This window comes from Liolophura sinensis, chromosome 6, assembly GCF_032854445.1.
Source record: "Liolophura sinensis isolate JHLJ2023 chromosome 6, CUHK_Ljap_v2, whole genome shotgun sequence".
Lineage (NCBI taxonomy): Eukaryota > Metazoa > Mollusca > Polyplacophora > Chitonida > Chitonidae > Liolophura > Liolophura sinensis.
The window spans coordinates 36,763,381-36,788,860 of record NC_088300.1 but is presented as its reverse complement, the minus strand read 5'-3'; the positions used below and the strand labels follow the sequence as shown (position 1 = coordinate 36,788,860).

General features: G+C 38.1%; 1 protein-coding gene across 1 annotated transcript in view; it reads right to left on the bottom strand.

Annotated features, from left to right (window-relative positions):
• The window catches only part of LOC135466491 (tyrosine-protein phosphatase non-receptor type 14-like), a 46,172-nt gene extending 21,420 nt beyond the window's left edge, over positions 1 to 24,752 (bottom strand). The window contains exons 1-10 of the mRNA XM_064744003.1: positions 24,609 to 24,752; positions 21,723 to 21,964; positions 12,325 to 12,494; positions 11,455 to 11,552; positions 8,570 to 8,640; positions 7,418 to 7,576; positions 6,601 to 6,689; positions 6,134 to 6,215; positions 2,924 to 3,006; positions 1,897 to 1,950 (exon numbers count right to left, since the gene is read on the bottom strand). Coding sequence (XP_064600073.1) covers positions 1,897 to 1,950; positions 2,924 to 3,006; positions 6,134 to 6,215; positions 6,601 to 6,689; positions 7,418 to 7,576; positions 8,570 to 8,640; positions 11,455 to 11,552; positions 12,325 to 12,494; positions 21,723 to 21,896 — 980 coding nt within the window. The 5' untranslated portion in view covers positions 21,897 to 21,964; positions 24,609 to 24,752. The remainder of the gene's footprint in view (positions 1 to 1,896; positions 1,951 to 2,923; positions 3,007 to 6,133; positions 6,216 to 6,600; positions 6,690 to 7,417; positions 7,577 to 8,569; positions 8,641 to 11,454; positions 11,553 to 12,324; positions 12,495 to 21,722; positions 21,965 to 24,608) is intronic.
• Between the last annotated feature and the right edge of the window lie 728 nt (positions 24,753 to 25,480).

The window sequence follows — 25,480 nt, the reverse complement described above, 5'->3', positions numbered from 1 at the left end:
CATAGGACGGTATAGGGGGAATCACTTATAAGGTGCAACACTCTGCCACTTTCTTGTATCATCGTTAGTGATCTTGTGTGTTCAGAGGAGCCATAGGACGGTATAGGGGGAATCATTTATAAGGTGCAACACTCTGCCACTTTCTTGTATCATAGTAAGTGATCTTGTGTGTTCAGAGGAGTCATAGGAGGGTATAGGGGGAATCACCTTTAAGGTGCAAAAAAAGCGTGAACAGCAACAGAAAAAAACGATGAGATATATAATATTGGTAAATCTTAAGGGACAATATTAAGACGTGAATTTAATCACTTTAAGTGTGAGAGTACCAAAGGGTGACAGACTGATTGGGAAATGTGAATGAAGTCCACATGTGCAGTTTAGTGAGGAATGTTGTAAAGAGAAAAAAAGTTGGGTATTTTCATCACCTTGTAACACAGGTTTTTTTTTTATGGCATATATGCCTATATTAATAGATAAGCTGTGACACTTAATTATGCACAGTCTGTCTGAGGAATTGCAAAAAGTGTACATGAACTAAAGGGTTCTCAATTACATATAAATGTCAAACTGTCAAGTAGGGCTACACTCCATTAAATAATACAGCAGTAAAAATATCCTAAAAATCTGCTAAACTTCACCAATGTGTCTGTATGTTCCTAGAAAGCACCCTATCAAAACCAATGGGACAAGTCCCGTCAGTTGACATCCTGCCAAAATAGGACATAAAAATGATGATGTATTCGATAAAGAGTCATTGGCCAGTTCCTTAATACTTCAACACTATGGTCACTATAGGTGACATGTGTGTCAATATCATATCTCTGAGGGGGAATTCCATTGTCTTGCCACTTTACTGAATTTCCTATTTATCTCACCATCTCACCCCCAGATACTTCTGTGTTAAATCCAGATTTCATGCTCAATTTAAACCGAAACTGGGCTTTAAGAACTGTACATATCTCCAATAAGAATCATTATCAGCAAACCTTCATCGACTGTGACAGTGACTCCTTTTTCGTTTTTTTCGGGAATTTGTTTCAGAAAATGACAAACTGGACATTGTTGTTGAATACACATTCTCTCTATTTTCCTTCCAAACATTCCCCTTTTTAGTTAACTGCTGGCTTGTTAACACCAACAAGAAAATGTATCCAGCTAGATACACATAGACCTGACGCATCATTTCAAAGTTTACACATATTCCTAAATCAATAAGTTACAACATTATTCCTATTTTTTCAGCAAACAACATAAAAAATATACTGACGCATGTATTGCTACATAAACATGGGGTGCCCATATTTATATGTAGAGAAATGGTACATGTTGTGGCATGCATATACATCTACATGTAAACAGTGGGCATGCACTTCCATGATTTCAAATGTTACACCTATTATTCACATGCAGGTAACTGATGCATGTGTTTCAGTAGGTGTCGGTCTTACTGCAGACAACATGTCCTTGCTCTGGAAGATCACATGCTAGTACTCAAATCCAGGTCTGGTTAAGATTTTGCACCAGAAGATTTTTCAGGTCAGGTACATGTACATGACACAGTGGTGTGGTTTATGCTGGACTCTTGACTGGATGTGAAATAGTCTTTTGATGACATAAAAACCCCAACCTGGTCTAGTTGTTGCTAAAATACAGGTGTGTCCTAAACATATGATAATGTACACTGGGTGCGCTCAGAACCGTCTTTGACTGTTATCTAAAACCATTTCACCTGTTTACCACAAATATTTGTACAAATGAAGCATTCACATCCGAACGTCAATCATTCAAACCAACAGACTAAACAATTACAAGGCAACCATAAAGTACACTCCTGCTTCTGGTGTTATATTTCTATGCAGTGTTTACTTGTACACAATAACAAAAACAAAAGCTTACGGGATAATGTCATGCTCAGCTTCATTCTCATTTGTCAGGTCACTCATGCTCACACTAAAAATGAAACAAATAACGAAACAGAAACTAAACATGCAATTCAGCAATTTTCAGGGCCAACAAACAACAAGCCAGGTTTGCAACATTTAACATCACAATATAAATGTTAGAACTTCACAAAGCATCCAGACGTTTCTTCAAGACATCGACAATTGCAAAACAGTACATGAGTAAAATTAAAAATTGCCATTTAAAGGAATTTAAGAATTAAACACAGGCTTGGAAAGCAGAATAAAGGTATATGCATCAGAGATATATGTATGTGCTTGTATGTTTAATGTCCTTCAATAATGTAAAGTACGAGAGGAGTGTGAACAGCCTGTTGATACTCTGGAACTTGTCTACTTTGCTTTGCACACATTAACAGCATGATTTCTGAATGAGAGGTTTTCTGTTAGCAATCTGTATGTAGGTAAAGCAAAGGCTATGTTCCAACAGAACAGGGATACCTATTTTTTTTTTTCAAGTTAATTATCTTTCATGAAAGTTAGTCTGTGAGAAAATTTTTTCCTCAAGTAATATACACCGCAGTAGAACATCATGACAAAGATTTGTACAAAAATTTTTCATACTTTTTAGTTAGCACGTTTTCATGGCTAAGGGCTACACAATCTCATAAATAAACGGTAAATTAACTCATGGATGGAGTTTTTTCCTTAGCATGGGAGTTGTTTTTTCCTTAAGTGTTTGCATTTAAAACAAAATGACAAATGCCTTAAACCCAGTTTATCATTTTACAAAATGGCAAAAAAAACATTCAGGTGTACTAAATTTTTTCAACCAAATGCTAGAGAAAACTCTCTTAAAATCATTCATGTCCCTTGGTGAAAATACTGTCAGTGGAAACAGTGTGTTAATTGTAAGAGCACATAATCTAATCCAATTCCCAGCACATTCACATAAACTTCTGTTAGCCAGACACATAACAGCAAACAAGACAGCAGCAAACAAGACAATACAAGACACTTACTTGAGAGTATTCTTATTCGATTTGTAAAATTTCTGTTGAAGGCGACACATGTGACACAAGTATTTTGCTGTATCTGGATCTTCCTATGTGGAAAAAATAATCAAAAGAAAAATTAGATCACAACTACCACATGGCTTCATTCATTAGTTGCGGGGCCTCCGTGGCTCAGTTGGTTAGCGCTCTAGCGCAGCGTAATGACCCAGGAGTCTCTCACCAATGCAGTCGCTGTGAGTTCAAGTCCAACTCATGCTGGCTTCCTCTATGGCAGTATGTGGGAAGGTCTCTCAGCAACCTGCGGATGGTCGTGGGTTTCCCCAGGCTGTGCCCAGTTTCCACCCACCATAATGCTGGCCGCCGTTGTATAAGTGAAATATTCTTGAGTATGGCGTAAAACACCAATGAAATAAATAAATAAATAAAATCATTCATTAGCATATAGGTTGTTGGATATAGAACACAAAGCCTAGGTACCCCATAATGCTGGCCACCGTCGTATATAAGACATACCTGTATTCTTGGGTGCAGCATAAAACACCAATCAAGTAAATAAAATAAAATACAGCGCTCTCAATTCACAATTTTGCCTCAGCCAAAAAAAACTGCTGAGGCAAAACAATACTTCCTCAGCAAAAATAAACTTACCTCAGTAATAATATTTTTTAAGATAAATACAAACACAAACGAGTATTACTGAAAGGCTAAAACACTATTAAAGTCTGCTCGATGTCACATACATGTAACCTCACAAAACGCATGGAGTTATGAGTGTTAGAGTATCTATTAATCTGCAAGCAATGCAGAAATTAAAAGTCACCTACAGATCTTCTGCCAAATACCAGGTCATTATAGAGACTTCGTGGTGTGTAAGCCACCCACTTTCCAATTTTTTTTCCCTCTCAAATTTTGCCGATTTCAACATCTTTAAAGGGCCTGCCTTTCAGTATCAAGAAGTGCGCGAGTTGAAATTTTTTCACAAGTTGCCCGCAGTGACCAATGTTGAATTTCAGCACATTTTCATTTAGCATTGCTTGTAGGCTAGTACTGGTTTCCTCGGAAGTTTTGCTATGTGTCGTCTGTGACCCTAGGACGGCTTGGCTATGAATTGACAATTTGGACATAAGGTCAATCACATTACATTTCTTGATAACGTCGGTACCTCAAACCAAATTGATGGAAATTTGTGAAACCAGAACCGCGGTTTCCTGAATTTAGTAAAAAGTTCTTAGAGTAAAAGCCCTGGCAAATTCTGCACACTACCCAAAGGACTGAACCATCTTCGAACAATTTGCATTCAATACAACATCCATCCACAATCTTTTTCTCCACCATTGCCTCTAAAACTTCCAATTCTGACAGCGCTTCCTGAGATCTCGCGCCACGTGACGTCATTTTTCAATTGGCTCATCCCTGTACTGAGCATTGTACTATTTTTAGACCACCACTGGCAACTCCCATCCGATAGTGTAGAGGCGTTTAGACCATAATGATAACTGATTTCCATGCCTAAAATAATACTTTAATTACATCAAATTTTATTTAACAACACAAGAGTCAAAGATTTTGTGATCAAATGTTTGAGGTTAGAATGGCACACCCCTCAGCAATTTTTGGGGCAAAGCGATCATACTTCAGCGTTCACCTCTGCAATTGCCGACTGAGAAGGTGAAATGAACGAGTTGAAAATAAATCAGAGACTAGGTATGAATCTGGTGTAGTCACAGAAACATTTCAATATAGATCCTTATATCGTGTCAAATGCCATTAGTTTCAAATCAATATTAGGATATATACTGAAATATTACTACAAATAAATGAAGTGCCTGTTATCTATACATAATGTTCCTTTTAATTATACAACAACTATTTTAATATATCTGATTAAGACAGGAAACACAAAAACACACCTGTATGAAGTGCATAAATTAATAAGATCGCAACTAGCACATACATGATAAGTAAATTCTTGTGTTCGCAGAAAAGATGTTTGGAGATCTATCTAAGGGAGACAACCCAGCACGGACACGAAAAACAGGCCCACTGTGATCGCAAGATCGCAACTAGCACATATATGATAAGTAAATTCTTGTGTTCGCAGAAAAGATGTTTGGAGATCTATCTAAGGGAGACAACCCAGCACGGACACGAAAAACAGGCCCACTGTGATCGCAAGATCGCAACTAGCACATATATGATAAGTAAATTCTTGTGTTCGCAGAAAAGATGTTTGGAGATCTATCTAAGGGAGACAACCCAGCACGGACACGAAAAACAGGCCCACTGTGCCATACCAGCCTGAAATCAGGGCGTGTTTTCCACACCACATTCTCTCCATGTCCCACCAAACCCTTAATGCAAGATGCTACAACATGTCTTTTTTGCTTTAGATTATATGTGCTTTCATTAGTTTTAAATGAAATTCATGTATGGAAAAATCATGGAAGGAAAGTAATGAAACTATCCACATTTTAAGTTTATGAAATTCAAGTCTCCAACTTAAGTGCTCAAACAATCAGTCCAGGTGTGTATTCTGATGTAAGTTAAACTCCAAACATAAGCATATCAAAGGGATGTATTACACCTAGTTTTAACCACTTTTAAACTAGTGTGCAAATTTGAGTTTAACCACCAGCTGGCCAGAGCAGTGTTCAAAATTCTGATCCATCCTCCAGAGTAACAGAGTAGAGTTCAAATTTTGATCTAGCACCAGTGTACCAGAGTAGTGTTCAAATACTGATCCACCCTTTAGAGTAACAGAGCAGTGTTCAAATCTGATCTAGTACCAGTGTACCAGAGTAGTGTTCGAACACTGATCCATCCTTTAGAGTAACAGAGTAGCGTTCAAATTTTGATCTAGCACTAGTGTACCAGAGTAGGGTTCAAATACTTATCCATCCTTTAGAGTAACAGAGAAGTGTTCAAAATTTTGATCCATCCTTCGAGTAACAGAGTAGTGTTCAAATTTTGATCTAGCAACAGTGTACCAGAGTAGTGTTTAAATACTTATCCATCCTTTAGAGTAACAGAGCATTGTTCAAATTTGATCTAGCGCCAGTTTACCAGAGTAGTGTTCAAATACTGATCCATCCTTTAAGGTAACAGAGCAGCGATCAAATTTGATCCTGCTACATGATTACATGGGTGTGTTCACACCAAAACATGGTTATAATTTGTTGATGCAAGAGACATGCAGACTGAACGGTGACCACTTACCAGACTGTACTGAACTGAGCTTTTTGATGTATCAATCTCCAGAGTCTTCTTACTCTGTGACACATTAGCAATCTCTGTCCACCTACAACAACAACAGCAACAACGACACTTGTGAAACAGAAGGATATTAAACAATGGCTATATAATAAGATCTAAACATGTTCATCTGTGTCTATTGTTTTATGCTAACATTACTCTGACCAAACAATTATGAACACCTCTTTGAAATGTACTGAGTAGGTGTACTTGAACAATGATCAGATTATCGCACCTGGACATAGTAATTTTAATTTACACATCTCCCCTTATTGAAACACACTTCAATACAACTTCAACAAAACATCGTCACAAATGTCCCCCAATAATATGATATTGAAGGAGAGGTGTGTTCAGTTTTATAAGATATTTAAGAAATGATATGGAAGCCACACAAAAGCTGAGAATATATGTGAACAACTAGCGCTTACTTGAAGAAGACAGCAGGCTGGCCGTCTAGGTGTCTGGCAAACACACCAGCGTATGAAGTACCCAGGTACAACTCCTTACCTGAGGAATCCTGAGGAATACAGCATTAAATGATGTTTGATTTTTAAACAATATTTCTTTAACAAAACCCTCAAAAAAACAAAAAAAAAATTTACATCAAAGAATTCAAAGTTATGACTTCATCTGCTTCATTAAATGCTCTGCAGGACACCAATCAGCATTCAATAATGCAGAATAAACTGAAGAAAGTATAATCAGTGCATACATGTCAATAGGAGTGAGTGAGTGAGTGAGTGAAAGTTTTAACGTCGCTTTCAACAATATTTCAGTTTTATCGCGACAAGCACACATGTCAATAGATGCTCATGAATGTTACTGTTCATATTTTTTCATATTATTTTTGTCAAGAAACACAAGAAACCAACAATTTTTTTTTCAAATTACAAATGTAAATCAAATGCATGCTTTCACAGTTGGAAATCTGACATTTTGAAGTCTTCATCTTCATGTGATCACTTTAGATGATTTTGATGCCTTTTATGCAAATTACAGCATATGCTAAAAAAGCTTAAATTATGCAGAATTATGCCTGATAAATAAAACTCAAAATTTTAATGTATTTAAGGGTCCCGACTCTACAAAGATTTACAAGTAATTTTGACATAGTAATTTGGTGCATAAGGATTTCTTTATAACTGAAAATATTTTACCCCAAAATAATTAACAAGCCAAAGAGATAAGCTAACTAATAAGCATATCATATCATCAGACTCATGACTTGGATAATGCTGTAATTACCTTGGCCAGGTAGTACTCCATGCCATAGCCATCTAGTAACTGTACCTCCTTGATGTACTGGATCTCTGCCTTGGCCACAGGCACACCTTGTAAACTGCCGTGTACCTTCAGGATTTCTTTTGTAAGTTCTAAAAGCGTTGCTTCATCTTTGGTCATGGTCTGTGTAAATCAGACATCGTTACATTTATAAATTTTCAGTTACTTTTGGAGCACAGTATACTTCACCATTGCTCTCCCAATACAAAACGACTCAATAAGGTAAGAACAAATACAGGTACACTACACTGTATGTGTATATCGCTATGGGTTTGTTTATAACATTACCTTTTCTTCTGAATGATCAATATTTTTCTCCCGACACACAACATATACAACTCACCTGGGCCCCGTGTCACAAAGCATCCAAAGCCACATTCACGTAAATACTATGATAACGTAACGCTGCAATACTCGTTGCCATGGAAGTTACGAGCAAGTATAAACCCTGCGTGCGCTTTGTGAAACAGGCCCCGGTACATGAGTATGTATATGTAGCTCATCCACGGCTAGGATCGCACTTTGTTGTCATGATTGTACTTTGTTGCCACACTCTGTAATTATAGCCACACCAATCGTCTCCTAGTTATTTTAAGCAATAAAATATAATGGCTTGCAAGAAAATGTTCTATTAAATTCTTTATTAAGGTCACACAGAATCTGGTCACACTCCATGACATGTATTTCAACAGAAATCAATGTGGTAAACTTATTTATTTATTCATCTGATTGCTGTTTAACACTATACTGAAAATTTCTCACATGCATGAATTGATTGTGGTCAGTTTCATGGGTAAAGGAACTAGCAGTGTCCTACATAAACCACCGCACCTTAGGCAACTTACTGACAAACATTCCCACATGTGAGATACAGATATGCACACCAAGACAAGAGGTCTTCAAGGAGCATTAGACTGCCCAAACAGCCACATGAACATCGCTGACAGCTTACTGTCACGCCACAAACTTGGAACCAATATAAAACAAAAGTATAGGTATTTAGGTGCAAGCATGTATATGCACCATCTTAAGAACTATACTGAGACTGATGTCAGGAATTTTTTACTTCCAAACATTGTTCAAATTTTCTGTTTAGTAACTCATTAACAAGCTAACCTTTGGTAACAGAGGATAATCCTTGAATTGCTTGAGGGTGAATCGTTCAGGGTCATAGTCACCCAGTTCCGCTGAAATAAAAACAACATTAATTAACAACAAAGTTAATTTTTTAAGTTAAATCCATGTATCAGGCAAATCAACTCTAAAGAACCATATAAAAGACATATTCAGATCATGTGTCTTTGTAAATGGGTAATTCAGGGGAGGTAAACATCTTGTCAGAGAAACTAAGTTGTCTCCCTTTACAAGACCTAAACGCACAATTGTTTATAATAGAGGAGGGTGATCAGTAGCTCTCCTGGTATAAAAGGAGAGTGATGGGGAGAGCTGAATTTCACTCTCCTCTGAGGAGCAAGAAGAGTGACTGGAAACAATACACCTAAACTGAAAGCTACAAAGTCGAGTAGCTCTGGGAAACCAAAAGTACATATTAATTACCGATACACATGTACTTCCTGAATGTCTGTGTGTTTTATGTGTTAAAGAAGCAAGTAACTAAACGTAGATGAATAAATAAATCAGTCTTCTGATACCTACATGATACTCTATACATATACATTATGATGTCACGTTTTTTGGGAACAAGACTATAAATGAAAATGAGAGATATCTGCATCACATGTTTTATTAAGTCTGGTAATAACTGGATGCTCTCTTGCAAGCAGTTTTTCTAAAGGCAGCCGCCCATGCCTGTTCAATGGCATTGTCTATTCATGGCTGTCGTGGCACAGTGACATTAACGCTGGTCCGAGATAATGCTGTTTTCGACAGCAGAGACTAGCGCTCAACGGCCACGACGTGAGCTTTTGAAGAAAGGTGTCAGAAGACACTATGACTGTATATTTGGTAACGAACACGGTACCAGAGATGTAGTTGTCTAAATCTTTCTTGGCCTGGCCCCTGACACTGTCATTCTTCAAGACCTCACTGTGTTGAGCACATGTAGCACACCATACCAGCGACACTTTACCATCTGCATCAGAATGAAATTTTATGTGCCCCCTGGTGTTCCAGTGTGAGGGCCGTTGATGTCGTTCTGTTGATTTGCAATAGCACAACGGATTTTTTTAAGGATAAATGGTGATTTGATTTAAGGATGAATAGAGATTTGATTCAAGATGAATGGAGATTTGATTTAAGGATGAATGGAGATTTGATTTAAGGATGAATGGAGATTTGATTCAGGATGAATGGAGATTTGATTTAAGGATGAATGGAGATTTGATTCAAGATGAATGGAGATTTGATTCAAGATGAATGGAGATTTGATTCAGGATGAATTGAGATTTGATTTAAGGATGAATGGAGATTTGATTCAAGATGAATAGAGATTTGATTCAGGATGAATGGAGATTTGATTCAAGATGAATGGAGATTTGATTCAAGATGAATGGATTTTTACATGCATATGATAAAAAGTGTACCTGGTTAATGGATCAGGTGCATAGAGGCACACAAGAGCGATCATGCTCCTTTAAAATGAGGCTCGAATACAGTTTACTATTTGTTTAGTATAGACTCCATGTTTTCTGGGATGTGTTGATATAAGTATAATGTAGCTTGCACCACTAAGGATTTTGTTATCAAACTGTTAATTACTAAATCTTACAAGATGTGATGATCTTTGTCATTTGGTTCCATCATAAAGTAAACACAGCTATACGTGTACACCACATGTACATGACAAAATAAAATCCATCAACAATGTCCAAAATCAAGAAAGGCCTTTCCCATGAATACAGTGCAACAAGTTCAAAACAGATGCATGCGTGCATATACATTTCAGTTCTTCTTCTTCATGAATAGCTACATAAACACCTGGCTTTAATGACATGACATACCCAATGCCTCATTAATATTCATTAGGTACTAGTACACAGGCCTCCATGTCAAGATCAGTGTCTACTGTCATCTCCGTATTATCTCTTTTCTACACATACACACTACTTCACATTCCAGTATCAACTTTGATGAATTATTATTTATTAAACCAAGACATGACACAGGTCACCATCATAAAGCTCACATTCATAACATACTGATTTCCAGTCAGATAAATTCAACACACCTCTGTTAACAGGAAGGCATTGTGACCTCTAAAGAATGTGCGTAACTGGTGCAAAATATAATGTACGCATTTCCTCATAGTTTCCTGACTGCTTGCTTGGGACTGAACAGAATTATTAAATAGTCTGTTTTTGTTTTGATATTAATATTATTGTGTCACTGGAACGTCAGTTTTCAATATTTATAATGAACATTACTGTTGAACACTACACATACCTTTAGACTTTTTCACTAACATGATGGTCATAATGGTGATCAGTTTCAATAGTGGAGAAAACTAGCCTTCCCTTGGCAAGTAACTGATAAACTTTCCCACATGTACCATACAAATATGTACATTATATTGGTGAAAGACAAGTGCTCTTAAACGATCGTTCCACTGCGCAACCACCTACACGAGCATGGTCGATTACTTACTGTGCCAAAAGATAGCAGATAGGACGCCTCCTCGACTCCTAGCATACTCACAGCTTGCCAACCAACGTTTAGGCCATCTCCGTATGCTGAACCCACATTACATGTATCTAACTGAATCCGGTTTCACCTGAGATTCACCCGGGATTGAACCAGCATCTTTCAATTCAGCTGAAGACTCTAATCACAGCATATTTATTTACCTATTTATCTGGCTAGTGTTTTACACCATGCTCAAAAAATATTTCACTTAAACAACGACCAACATTATGATGTAAGAAAATGGACACGGCCCTGGGGGAAAGGCCATGACCCTCCGTAGGTTGCCGGAAGACCCACAGTTTATTGTGTAATGAAAGACTTAATTTGTGGACAGTGGTGGCTCAGCTAGCCTGTCCTACCTTGCAAACTGTAGGCAGCAAATCTAATAGCCTGTTCTGGGGTACAGGGAAGTCTACCATCAATGATATCTGTCTTGAGCTGAAGGAAGTATTGATATCTGAAAAAATAAAAAAGCAAATTATTGAGCTATTATGCCATACCTGTAATACATCTGATATATTTTATTTATGTATAAAATTTGTTTAGAGATGTACATCATGTATGAGTACATGGACTTACATCACACAGACGTACATGGCTCAGCTTGTTCATCTAGTCTCAGAGGGAGGGAGTCTGCTGAGATATCAGGCCAGGATGAGAAACTCCTTCCCACCTGTGGTCCTTCTCACAGATGGTCCAAAGCTGTGAACTCATTTGTTCTTTCCTTTATTACGACACAATTATCAGTGTATGCGTGCTCATAAAACATATATGAAGTACACATGCACTGTAACGTCACAGGAGAAAACGATGCCTTCCACTGTGATTTGAACCTTCTGTGTAACTTGTCCTCCAGTCTCCCATTTATCGTACAGTTTTTTTTCCCCCAATGCATAAAGATTTATTTATTTATTTATCTGATTGGTGTTTTTCGCCATACTCAAGAATATTTTACTTATACGACGTCGGCCAGCATTATAGTGGGAGGAAACCGGGCAGAGCCTGGGGGAAACCCACGACCATCCGCACTTGCTGGCAGACCTTCCTACGTAAGGCCGGAGAGGAAGCCAGCATGAGCTGGTATTGAACTCACAGCGATCGCATTGGTGAGAGGCTCCCAATGCATAAAGAAATCCTCTAATAGAAAACTTATGTGTGTATAGGAGGAAACAATTATTTTTCTAAAACCAAAAAACACAGGACCTCTGAGTATATGTCTTTGTTTATACCTGGCTGCTTCATCCAGCATCTTGTGAGCACAGGCCACATAGTACATGACCCCAAAGTACAGTCTTGGAGAATGAGCAAACTTGTCCAGCTGTTTCTTGAGCGGCTTCTCCAGGTCCACCCAGCGGAACTGTAGCTTTTTGGTGACATAGCGCAGGCCAAAATACTGCACCTATAAAACACAAATATTCACATCTAAGCTACAGGTATGCATGTGTATGTTTTGCAACTATTAGTGACATGGCACAGGCCAGGGTACTGCACCTATATAACACACATATTCACATCTAAGTTACAGGTATACATGTGCACATGTTCTGCAGCTATTAGTGACATACGCAGGACAAGGTATTGCACCTCCAACACAGTATTATTAACATCTATGCATAACAACAGGTACATGCTGTTTAGCAAGTGAGACAAAGTACAGCACCTCCACAACAGTATTATTCACATCTATGCATAACAACAGGTACATGCTGTTTAGCAAGAGAGACAAAGTACAGTACGTCCACAACAGTATTATTGACATCTATGCATATCAACAGGTACATGCTGTTTAGCAAGTGAGACAAAGTACAGTACCTCCACAACAGTGTTATTCACATCTATGCATAACAACAGGTACATGCTGTTTAGCAAGAGAGACAAAGTACAGTACCTCCACAACAGTATTATTCACATCTATGCTTAGCAACAGGTACATGTTGTTTAGCAACTGAGACAAAGTATGGCACCTCCACAACAATATTATTAACACTTATGCATAACATCAGGTACATGTTGCTTAGCAACTGAGACAAAGTACAGTACCTCCACAACAGTATTATTCAAATCTATGCTTTGCAACAGGTACATGTTGCTTAACAACGGGGACAAGGTATGGCACCTCCACAAAAGTATTATTCACATCTATGCTTAGCAACAGGTACATGTTGCTTAGCAACAGGGAAAAAGTACTGCACCTCCACTACAGTATTATTCACATCTATGCTTAGCAACAGGTACAGGATGCTTAGCAAGGTACAGTGCCTCCACAAAAGTATTATTCACATCTATGCTTAGCAACGGGTACACATATGCAACTGCACATGGTCTGCAGCTTTTTGTAATTTTAAAGGACCACAGCACTTGTATAAATGCAAAACCAAGATGTTTGTTGGCACATCACTGTTCATCTATCCATTTACTGTGCATGAAACATCAATCATTATTTTCTTTTCTCTGCTCACACAAGGGTCATATGATCATTTGAATTTTCTAACAAAAAAAAAGGACCCAACCCTGTCTAAAGTTTCTGCTGAGCTTTGATGGAATTCTTTCTTTTTTTTTTTTTTTTAAATATTTTAGGGCTACCAGCAAACCATTACAAGACTTTACTGCTACAACAATGTCTGATACTGTTCAACAATCTACAAGTACATAAGAAAACCCATCAATTCATATTTACAAATACATGTAACTTCTCATTATATATTGTATATTTTTTTTTTCAGACATCCAAATGATCAATATCAATGAAAAATATGCGACAAGAGGATTTGAATGGCTCAGCCAACCCTATACAACAACTAAGGCCACTGGGACACACCCTTAATATCACAGCGATGTACATGTATGTAACAAAATAAGCTTAATGTGAGAGCATGTAATCCACTAAATACATGTGCAGTGATTTATGTTGAGCTATTTAGAATCGTTCCAAAATTGTAAATAAGACACAACAGTTTTGTTGGGTTCTTTTTTGGCTAATCTCTTAAGCTGAAACAGATCAGCCTACACTATAGGGCCTACTGACACGACTGACATTCTCTTGAGCACCTTATCCGAGACAGATCCATGTATAACACGAACACGTTTTAGTTGATTCCCCTTCAATTATTCAGTAAATTGAACTGTCATCACACACTTCTGAAGGACAGTTCACACCCAAAACAAAATCTCAATCTACACCTGTTTATGTACATTTATATTTTCATTTGATTGATGATTTTTTTTCTTCTGTGCTCAACAGTAGTTATTTGTATATGTACTTGTATATGAATGCAGGCTTGTTTGTTTCATTAAGCGCAATATTCAAGGTACACTGTACATGAGGATGTAATTATGGAACATCAAATGTGCAAAAAGTGCTGTGCTTCTGTTTGACAGGCTGATAATCATGAAGTTGTAATTAATCTGGCTCACATCAGAAATGTCACCTGTCAATACATGGGGAATTTTGTCATAATGTCACAGATGTACACAACATGTGTCCTCAGCAAAGGTTACTAGTCCGCACTCAGATCCCCCTAGCCCCCACAAACACACCTCTCTAAGGCACAGGCATCCTCCAACTGACCCTAACAACTGCTTCTAGACACAGTCAACAGAATGACAACACCCCACTACTGACACACTGCCTACACCACTGAACAAAACACAGTCACATCATGCGTAAAGAAACTACAAGCAAAAATAACAAATAAATTAGGCCATATACACGATATAATGTATACATGTATATACAATGTATATGGCTGTAGTAAAATCATCAAGGTTCCCTGGCTGTAGTAAAATCATCAAGGTTCCCTGAACACTGCTGGTTTCTCAATTGGTTTACATACTAAATACCTGATATGAGAAATCAAAAAACCCCTGTAAATCTGCCTGATTGTATCTCAAGCAAATTTCCTTCATCATCCCAACACCTGACTTGATATGTTGAGATGAGCTATATGCTGACTTGTGGATACACTTGTTGAGTTCTTTTTTGGCTAATCTCTTAAGCTGAAACAGATCAGCCTACACTACAGGGCCTACTGACACGTCTCACATTCTCTTGAGCACCTCTCTTATTATTCATCATCCCAACACCTGACTTGATATGTTGAGATGAACTATATGCTGACTTGTGGATACACTTGTTGGGTTCTTTTTTGGCTAATCTCTTAAGCTGAAACAGATCAGCCTACACTATAGGGCCTACTGACACGACTGACATTCTCTTGAGCACTTCTCTTATTATTCATCATCCCAACACCTGACTTGATATGTTGAGATGAGCTATATGCTGACTTGTGGATACACTTGTTGGGTTCTTTTTAAGCTGATCTCTTAAGCTGAAACAGATCAGCCTACACTATAGGGCCTACTGACACGTCTCACATTCTCTTGAGCACCTCTCTTATTATTCATCATCCCAACACCTGACTTGATATGTTGAGATGAGCTATATGCTGACTTGTGGATACACTTGTTGGGTTCTTTTTAGGCTGATCTCTTAAGCTGAAACAGATCAGCCTACACTATAGGGCCTACTGACACAACTGACATTCTCTTGAGCACCTCTCTTATTATTCATCATCCCAACACCTGACTTGATATGTTGAGATGAACTATATGCTGACTTGTGGGTACACTTGTATTTCATGATAAAACTCTATAGGGTGAGAAATTTTTCCATATTTTGTTTTACTAAAATCATGGCCTGTAGTATAAAACACTATACCATGTAGAGTATTGGAGTGACAGCATTTCTCCAAATATATAACGTTCTTGTCATCTCTGGCATTTGGTTTAAACTTTCAACCACAACAATATCTTCTTACTGCAAGACAGAACTTACCTAATACAGGTAAAACTGGTCCTAACAAAGCACTGAACAATGCATTCTGGATCCAATTATACATATACAGTGTATGTTTCTTTTTTTTTTTAAACTCAAGTTTAAAATAGCTATCCTGAAAATAAGAATATTGTATGTTGTCTATATTTGTTGTTGTTTTACCACTAATTGACCGTTCATAAATTTTTTTGATTTCTAACATGCGCTAAAGATATACACTATACTGGTGGAGGACAAGTTGGCTTCAATGAATGTTAGACAGTCCAAATGACCACATTAATATTGTTAATCATGTTAACCCACTGTCACCATGCAAGGCTCCACAAATGGTGATAGTGCAGGGAAACTACAAATTACCTGTCAAAGGAAAGTTTTGAACCTGCAACTCGTGGCTGCTCCCTGCATCATCTATAATATCCTGATGTGTATGCACCGCCTGACACAGATTACATGACAATTTATTATACGCTGGATATGTACATATATTTTATATACATGAATACATAGCATGTTGCCTGGGTCGGGGGGACAAATATGATTTTGTACATGAAACATGAAAATTAGTGACAAGCTTGGCATTCTGCTTGCACTGCTTTTATGTCAGTTTGTCAAAAGTGAACCCCCAGTTTTGCCCACCGCCTTGTTTACCCTCAGGGCGTTCAGCTTGGCACAGTCAGTGTCAATATCACTGTTCTCAACACACCAACATAAGGGGCAGCTAAAAATACACTGTCTTCTTGCTGGCAGGATAATTTTAGCAGGACACTGTTATAAGTCACACATGCTGTTCGCTTCGCTAAATACTTCCCCATTCTTGTCAAGCTAAGAATGATAAGAATCCTGGTGTCAAACTACCGTTATAGCATACACTGTACATGTACGTATGACCTGAAGCTTTAGCGGATGTCAGCACTGGCAGAGCTGTACTCGTATATGTATATACTGCATGTACATGTAGTTCTAAGAACATCCAGTACATCACACATGCCTATAATAACAGTCATTTCCTGATTAATCCACTGACTTAATAATAATTACAGATCACAAACTACACATTAAGGGCTTCAGGAGAACAACCATATACATATACACTGTATATACATGGTGTTATTTTCCTCATTTTTCACCAGAATCTAAATGAATTGCCATATATTGGCTCTGCAAAAAATCCACCCGAGTCAAGTCCAAGTCTGATGCCCCAAAGCAGATGCTCCAAAGGAAGATTTCAATGTCCACACTTGTATCAAGTTAAACAGATTTACTACTATTAACTACCAATAAGTCAAACAAAAAAATATTACGGTATATCTTTTCTAGCCTTATTTCATTACAAATGTTGCATTAATAGCCTTAGGTCTTATTTAGGTGCAACAAATTTAAGGAATTAAAGTATATATGTCAGTAAAAAAAATTATTTGAAGTCTTTTGGCATTTTTATTCTTAATAGCATATTGAACCAGGGGTCCAACTTGAAGGAAAAACTCGGTTGTATTCGTGCACCCAGAGAAACAAAAATGACAACACAGGTTAACATTTTGGCACACAGTATTACATTATAAACATCGAGGGATGAGGAGAGCTGAATTTCCCTCTTCTGTGAAAAACAAGGAGAGTGATGAGAAGTGCTGAATTTCCCTCTCTCAGGAACAAGGAGAGTGATGAGGAGAGATGAATTTCCCTCTCCTGTGAGGAACAAAGAGAGTGATGAGGAGAGATGAATTTCCCTCTCTCAGGAACAAGGAGAGTGATGAGGAGAGCTGAATTTCCCTCTCCTCAGACGAATAAGGAGAGTGATGATGATTGCTGAATTTCACTCTCCTGTGAGGAACAAGGAGAGTGATGAGGAGAGCTGAATTTCCCTCTCCTGTGAGGAACAAGGAGAGTGATGAGAAGTGCTGATTTTCCCTCTCTCAGGAACAAGGAGAGTGATGAGGAGAGATGAATTTCCCCCTCCTGTGAGGAACAAAGAGAGTGATGAGGAGAGATGAATTTCCCTCTCTCAGGAACAAGGAGAGTGATGAGGAGAGCTGAATTTCCCTCTCCTCAGAGGAATAAGGAGAGTGATGATGATTGCTGAATTTCACTCTCCTGTGAGGAACAAGGAGAGTGATGAGGAGAGCTGAATTTCCCTCTCCTGTGAGGAACAAGGAGAGTGATGAGAAGTGCTGATTTTCCCTCTCTCAGGAACAAGGAGAGTGATGAGGAGAGATGAATTTCCCCCTCCTGTGAGGAACAAAGAGAGTGATGAGGAGAGATGAATTTCCCTCTCTCAGGAACAAGGAGAGTGATGAGGAGAGCTGAATTTCCCTCTCCTCAGAGGAATAAGGAGAGTGATGATGATTGCTGAATTTCACTCTCCTGTGAGGAACAAGGAGAGTGATGAGAAGAGCTGAATTTCCCTCTCTTCAGAGGAGCAAGGAGAGTGATGAGAGCTGAATCTTTTCTCCTGTGAGGAACAAGGAGAGTGATGAGAGCTGAATTTCCCTCTCCTCAGAGGAACAAGGAGAGTGATGAGAAGTGCTGAATTTCCCTCTCCTGTGAGGAACAAGGAGAGTGATGAGAAGTGCTGAATTTCCCTCTCTCAGGAACAAGGAGAGTGATGATGAGTGCTGAATTTCCCTCTCCTCAGAGGAACAAGGAGAGTGATGAGGAGTGTTGAATTTCACTCTCCTCAGAGGAACAAGGATAGTGATGAGGATTGCTGAATTTCACTCTCTCAGGAACAAGGAGAGTGATGAGGAGAGCTGAATTTCCCTCTCCTGTGAGGAACAAGGAGAGTGAGTGAGTGAGTGCTTGGGGTTTAACGTCGTACTCAACAACTCTTCAGTCATATGACGACGAAACACGGAGAGTGATGAGGAGAGCTGAATTTCTCTCTCCTCTGAGGAGCAAGGAGAGTGGTGAGGAGTGCTGAATTTCACTCTCCTCTGAGGAACAAGGAGAGTGATGAGGAGTGCTGAATTTCACTCTCCTCTGAGGAGCAAGGAGAGTGATGAGGAGAGCTGGATTTCATTCTCCTCAGAGGAGCATGGAGAGTGATGAGGAGAGATGAATTTCACTCTCTTCTGAGGAGCAAGGAGAGTGATGAGGAGAGCAGAATTTCACTCTCCTCTGAGGAACAAGGAGAGTGATGAGAGCTGGATTTCATTCTCCTCAGAGGAGCATGGAGAGTGATGAGGAGAGATGAATTTCACTCTGTTCTGAAGAGCAAGGAGATTGATCAGGAGAGCAGAATTTCACTCTCCTCAGAGGAGCAAGAAGAGTGACTGGAAATACAACTAAATTGAAAGCCATAAAGTTGAGTAGCTGTGGGAAGCAAAAAAGTACATACTGATTACTGATACACATGTACTTATCTTATGAGTAAATACTCAAACATCCTGAATGTCTGTGTGTTTTATCCGATTAAGAAGCAACTTTTTACTAAATGTAGACAGATAAATAAATCTACTGACACCTACACGTACAGGTGTAGCTCCATACAAGTACATTATGACATCCCGTTTTTTTGGAATCAAAACTATAAATAAAAATGAGAGACCTATCACAATCACATGTTGACAAGTTTATTCAAGTATGGTAATAACTGAATGCTTTCTTGTAAGCAGTTTTTTTCGTTCTTATCCAATCAGAAACTTTGTTAAGAAAGTCCTGCGAGGGGGCTGTGGATGTTGTTCTGGTGGTTTGCTAGAGCACAGCAGATTTGATTTGAATGGACCTGGATAATGGATCAGGTGTGTAGAGGCATGCGAGAGTGATCTCACTCTTTAAAACTGAGGCCCTGCCCTGAGACATACATTCATTCGGTTTATTACAAGTTTCATCACAATGTACACATACTTACATTAAACTGTACACATACATTCATTACACAGTACTCATAAATGTACATTCATTACACTGCACACACAGTCAATACACTGCACACACACACACACATACACACACACACATTCATTATACTGCACACACACACACACATTCAATACACAATACACATACAGTAATTACACTGCACACATACAGCCATTACATTGCTCAAATCTGAGACCTAATAAATGGCCTGTCATGGTTTAGTGCTGAGTTATTATTAACCTCAAACATTTGGCAGAGTTCATATAAAAATGCCCAGCCTACAAATACTACACAGTACCTGGCCTTTGAAGTCAACATTAATTAATTTGGATAAATGGCCCAATTAGCACAGAGAATGCCTGAGGGCATACAAGGCAAGACAACTAGTAATTCAGGATTCGCCTCAGGATTCATAATCGCCTGATTATGATAATATCCGCCCCTTAATACCCTGATACCATGCGTTTTCATCTTACACACTCACATACACACTTGTACATGCTGCATCAGCGTTTACGTCTACGACAAATGTAAATAACATGATCTTAATACTCTGAGCAGACAATACCAGAAATCATAGGGGAAATTCCTGACTTTACATATATAATGAATTGTTTATCAAACATGTATATAGTCCACATACAATGTACATGTACATGTATCTAGTAAGTGTTAAAAGTTTGAAAGTTCATGAAGATGTATTAATGAATGGAAGTCTGCATATCACATGTATTATACACGTACTTTGGTCGTGGGTTTCCCCCGAGCTCTGCCCGGTTTCCACCCACCATAATGCCGCCGCCGTCGTATAAGTGAAATATTCTTGAGTACGGCGTAAAACACCAATCAAATAAATAAATACATGTACTTTATCACACTTCAATACAATAATCAAACCTAAAAGTACATTCTTCCAATTGCCTGTACACTACATTTGGAGTACATGTATAACTGAAATTAAGGACAATTTCAAATCTAGATCTACATGAATGCCTTATAAACAACTTCCTTATTATTAAGGTAACCAATCACCAAATCTGGGCTAAATAAATGTTAATTCTGCTGGTGTCTTGAAATGCTCACATATATTGAAAGAAAAGACAACATTACACCAAATCATGTATGCATGATAGATAAAGTACCCCATAAGCACTTTAAAATGCATAACTATTTGCTCTACTAACGTAGCATAACCAAGATAGCATAGCTATTTGCTCTAGTGACGTAGCATAACCGAGACAGCATAACTATTTGCTCTAGTGACGTAGCATAACCAAGATAGCGTAGCTATTTGCTCTTGTGACATGGCATAACCGAGATAGCATAACTATTTGCTTTAGTGACGTAGCATAACTGAGATGGCATAACTATTTGCTCTAGTGACGTAGCATAACAGAGATATCACAATTCAAAGTAAGCAAATCTCACGCACATTGAGACCATCAAAAGTGTCATCAAGTTATCAGTTTTAACCAATCAGACGCAAGTTATTTCTATAACCCCGAAGACACTGCTGTTTCTTCTTATGTCACTCAAACCATGTTTTGCTTTCGAACAATATAACTGTGGGTTAAGAGTGACGCTACATCATGTTTACAGTTGTTTTAACATGGCACATCCCATGGCCTCAGAAGAACTGTCGCTTAAAAGTTGATTTATAATTAACAAGCACATCAGATAAAAAAGTCTGTGGCCATTTACGTCAGTTTTATAGCCCTCTTCCGAAATATCTCAAATTACTTCATTTGTTGTCTTTTCTTTTAAAACTCTTACTGAAGGACAGCTTTCTGTACATTTTGCGGCTTTTTTCTGAAGTATTTAATTTGGTAATAAAACATGGACATGGTGGTCTGTAGACAGCACTGTTGATTTATGGGTCTTAGTACTTACACATTCAGCTAAAAACTAGAAGGTTTTCGTCTAATCCTCCACACCTACCTCACTGAGCTCTATCCGTTGGGATATGCTGTCCAAACACTCCCCTCCTTTACTATCAGATGATAGGGTACATTCCAAGAATGAGCTGTCCAACATGTGGACACCCACCACGTAAGCGTTCTTTGAGGAGACTTCATAGCGTTTGGTCCGTTTCAGTTTCAATTTAAACGGCATGGTGGACTGTGTAAGGCATATCAGTATCTGTCAAAAGCTGCACAACAGCAAGGCCTACTGTATATCATCTGAAACAAAGAGTTAAATGCTTTAATAATTAGCTTTTGTAAAATATATAATTGCGTATATACATATATGTGAATGACAAGAAGACTTTAACTTTGCACATACAAGTACAAATCATTGTAAGTGCAGAAAAGTTTAGAGAATACAGATAAAATATTGGAATTATCATGCCATCACTGTGTGTAGAACTAATCCTTAGACAAGTAAGTTGTCAAAGACAACCATAAATTATCACACTTGACACACCATAACACAGTTTAAAAGTTTTGTCTTAATTACCCTTGTACATCATGTTAGCATGTGTCCCTGTAATATCAATGTGGGATAAGGACAGTTTAACCCTGTACCACATATTTATATTTGAGAGTGAAAGTAAACATAAACTGCTATTGTTGCTTGTCAAAATATTATAAATGCACAATTTATATGCTACATGTACATGTACCTTATATTTACTCCAGTCCACACAGATTTAATGTCCATGTACTGAGCTTTTATTATATACATGACTACATGTACATCAGAGCACAGATGAAGACAACAATTCACATCAAATCAATGTCCTTATATTTAACTTGTGATTTTTTATAACTTGTAAATGTACATATAGAACCTTAGATTCAAAACACTAAACTAAATCTGATGAGATGCTTTATTGTCACTACATAAAAATATTCTGACATGTTCATGTCTGAGTTTTACATGAAGTACATCTGTCTTGTCTTGAGTTGCTTTGTCTGGAATGCTTGTTCCATGAAAGACAAAATTTGCTTTTCCTGGGCAGAATCCTGACAATGACTGGTACTGCAAAAACTCACACTCAATGCTTCAAAAAATCACATGGTCTATATCTGCACTCAGTTTCAGTAAGGTTAAATAATCCATATGTATCTAAGCATAGAAAAAATGACACTATATGTAAGATAGAACACATGTGTAATTATGCTATGTGAAGACTGGAAAGTCATGTTGTCATCAACATAAATGTAGTACGTACATGTATTTGTCAGAGCATAGCTATTTTTTCTACCATATTCTTATTTACAATACTTTACATTACATTTCTTTTCTACCATTTACTCTCAACTTACAGAAAGGATTCACTACAAAAATAAGACATGCAAACAACCTCTGATTTTTTTTCTTAATCTAGGCTGAACAGAATAATGCTTTGACAAATTCTGTGGCAAACTCAATGCCACGCCCATGGTGAAGGAAATCTGAGCATGAGACATACACATGCATCTTAGTATGGTGTGAAATACCAATCAAATAAATAAATAAATAAATAAATAAATATGCATGCACCTTTTTTATGGCCTCTTGTATATACAGATACAACTCGGCGCAAACAACCAGGCCTTTTTCCATACTAGTTACAACAGTAGCATCCTTATTTTCCTCTTCCCATAAACCTGCCTACCTAAGTCGATACAGCATTAAACGTCACAAATAAATCATGCTTGTGAACTAGCCCTGTATGACTACGTCACGCTCTTTCTTATTTGTTCTGACGCTCATGGAGCAATGGCTGGGTCCCCTTTGCCCCGGTGGGAAAAATTATAAAATTTTGGAAAAGAGTCGATTACTAACCTACCATGCCAGTCACTCCTTTACCATGCTTAGGATCCTAGGGCACCTGACTGTCTTGAGATGTTGATAATTCCAGTGGTAAATATCCACCCATATTTACTAAAGTCCAGCATCTACGCTCACTTGTCATTTACGAAATGGCCGCCATCTACATGGCAAGCATGCACCATAAGGCAGCTGGATACAAAACTAACCCTCCCTTCTAATGCTAGTTATGATGTCCTTTTGTTGTTATACGATCATGCGATGGCTGATTTTAGTCCCCTTGACATTAGATATACAAATCGCATGCCAGAGAACCAAACTACAGCTGATGCTGATGTTTTGAAATGCGTGTTTTCCACCAATTCGGTGAGTACGGGTCAGCTGTCTCGTATCCAGCTGCCTGGTAGCATGCGCACCCTGTAGATGGTGCCCATTTTGTAAATGACAAGTGAGGGGAGATCCTGGAATTTGATAAACATGGAAAACAGGCAGGTGTCCTAGGACCCTAAGCATTGTAAAGGAGTGACTGGGCAGGTGTTGTAGGTTAGTAATCGACTGTTTTCCGAAATTTTACAATTCTTCCCACCAGGTTGAATGGGACCCAGCCATGACTACACGAGCGTCAGAACAAATAAAAAAGAGCATGGCATAGTCATCCAAGCCTACTTGTTGACCAGTCCCATACTGCATGCTAAACCCTCATCAGCTCTTCAGGACACAAGTGTGACAACTCCTACTGAAATAAATTACTCCTTTCATTAAATTAATTACTTCAATTGGTACCATCTCTTTTGAAATGTTTTTGTAATAAACATTACAACTGCAACCAGTACTGAAATAAAACACTTCAATTAGAATCTTGTACAGCTGTACCTTGCGAAAGTAACAGTTTGACGTTATGATGTACACGTGTTTCCCTAGCTATTATCTGGGTAGATCAACACTACAGCCGTAAAGTCGACCAATGTACCGTTAATCATACCGTACACAAAAACTACGCCATGAGTCCAAAAAAATATTGTTCGAAACACAGACACGGTGCGGAAATCAACCTAAATTCGTCCTTACCCCTCTGACAATCTGTATCAACAGAACAAGATTACAAGCTTAATGACTCAGACGTAATCATGAATCTCCGCCAAGGGTGAATCCTTCGCTGAACTCTTAGTAATTTCAGTTTACAAAGGGCGAAATGTGACGTCCCAACAAGCCGGAATGTCGGACATTTTCTGGCAGGTAGTTGATTGTCGTACTGTTTAACAGCTACCGTAAATGGGAGTCTCTACTAGCCAATCAAATCGTAGCATTCAACGGAAGTTTCGCTGAACCGTTTGGGAGCGATTTTCGAACGGAGAAGTTATTATGTCGGCAAACTTCATTCTTTTCATTGCTTAACAGGTCTGTTGTTGTGTCATAGTGACAAGAAATTAGTCACAGTGTCCATTTCATTGATTGGCGTCGCTCAAGCCATTTGAAAACAGCAGGCTTAATCAGAGGCAGAAGCGATTTAATCAAGCTGTACTTCTGCCCACAAACAGCCAAGATTGTACCATAGTCGTGGCGGAGTTTTTGTTGTTGTTTTTCGAATAATTTAACTGAAGGATTGTTTTATTAATGATTTGTTACCAATGAGTGAACAAGAACTATTATCTTCATGTTATATGAATCACGAGGGACGAAAACATCCAGCTGATTTTAAGGGAAATGAATCAAGATTTTCCAAGTATCCAATCTTTGACCAACATTGTCAAAACTAATCGTTTTACTAATGGGGTCAGCTGGTAGAACGAGTTTCAGATGATTTTGATGGAAAATATTCTCTTCCTAGAATTATGATAGCTGTTTATTCAAAGTTCATGCACCATACACATTTGGCATTTTATGCTTTGGTGAAATGCTATCACTGTCATTGTAAAACAATCAATAAATTTTTGTCCAAA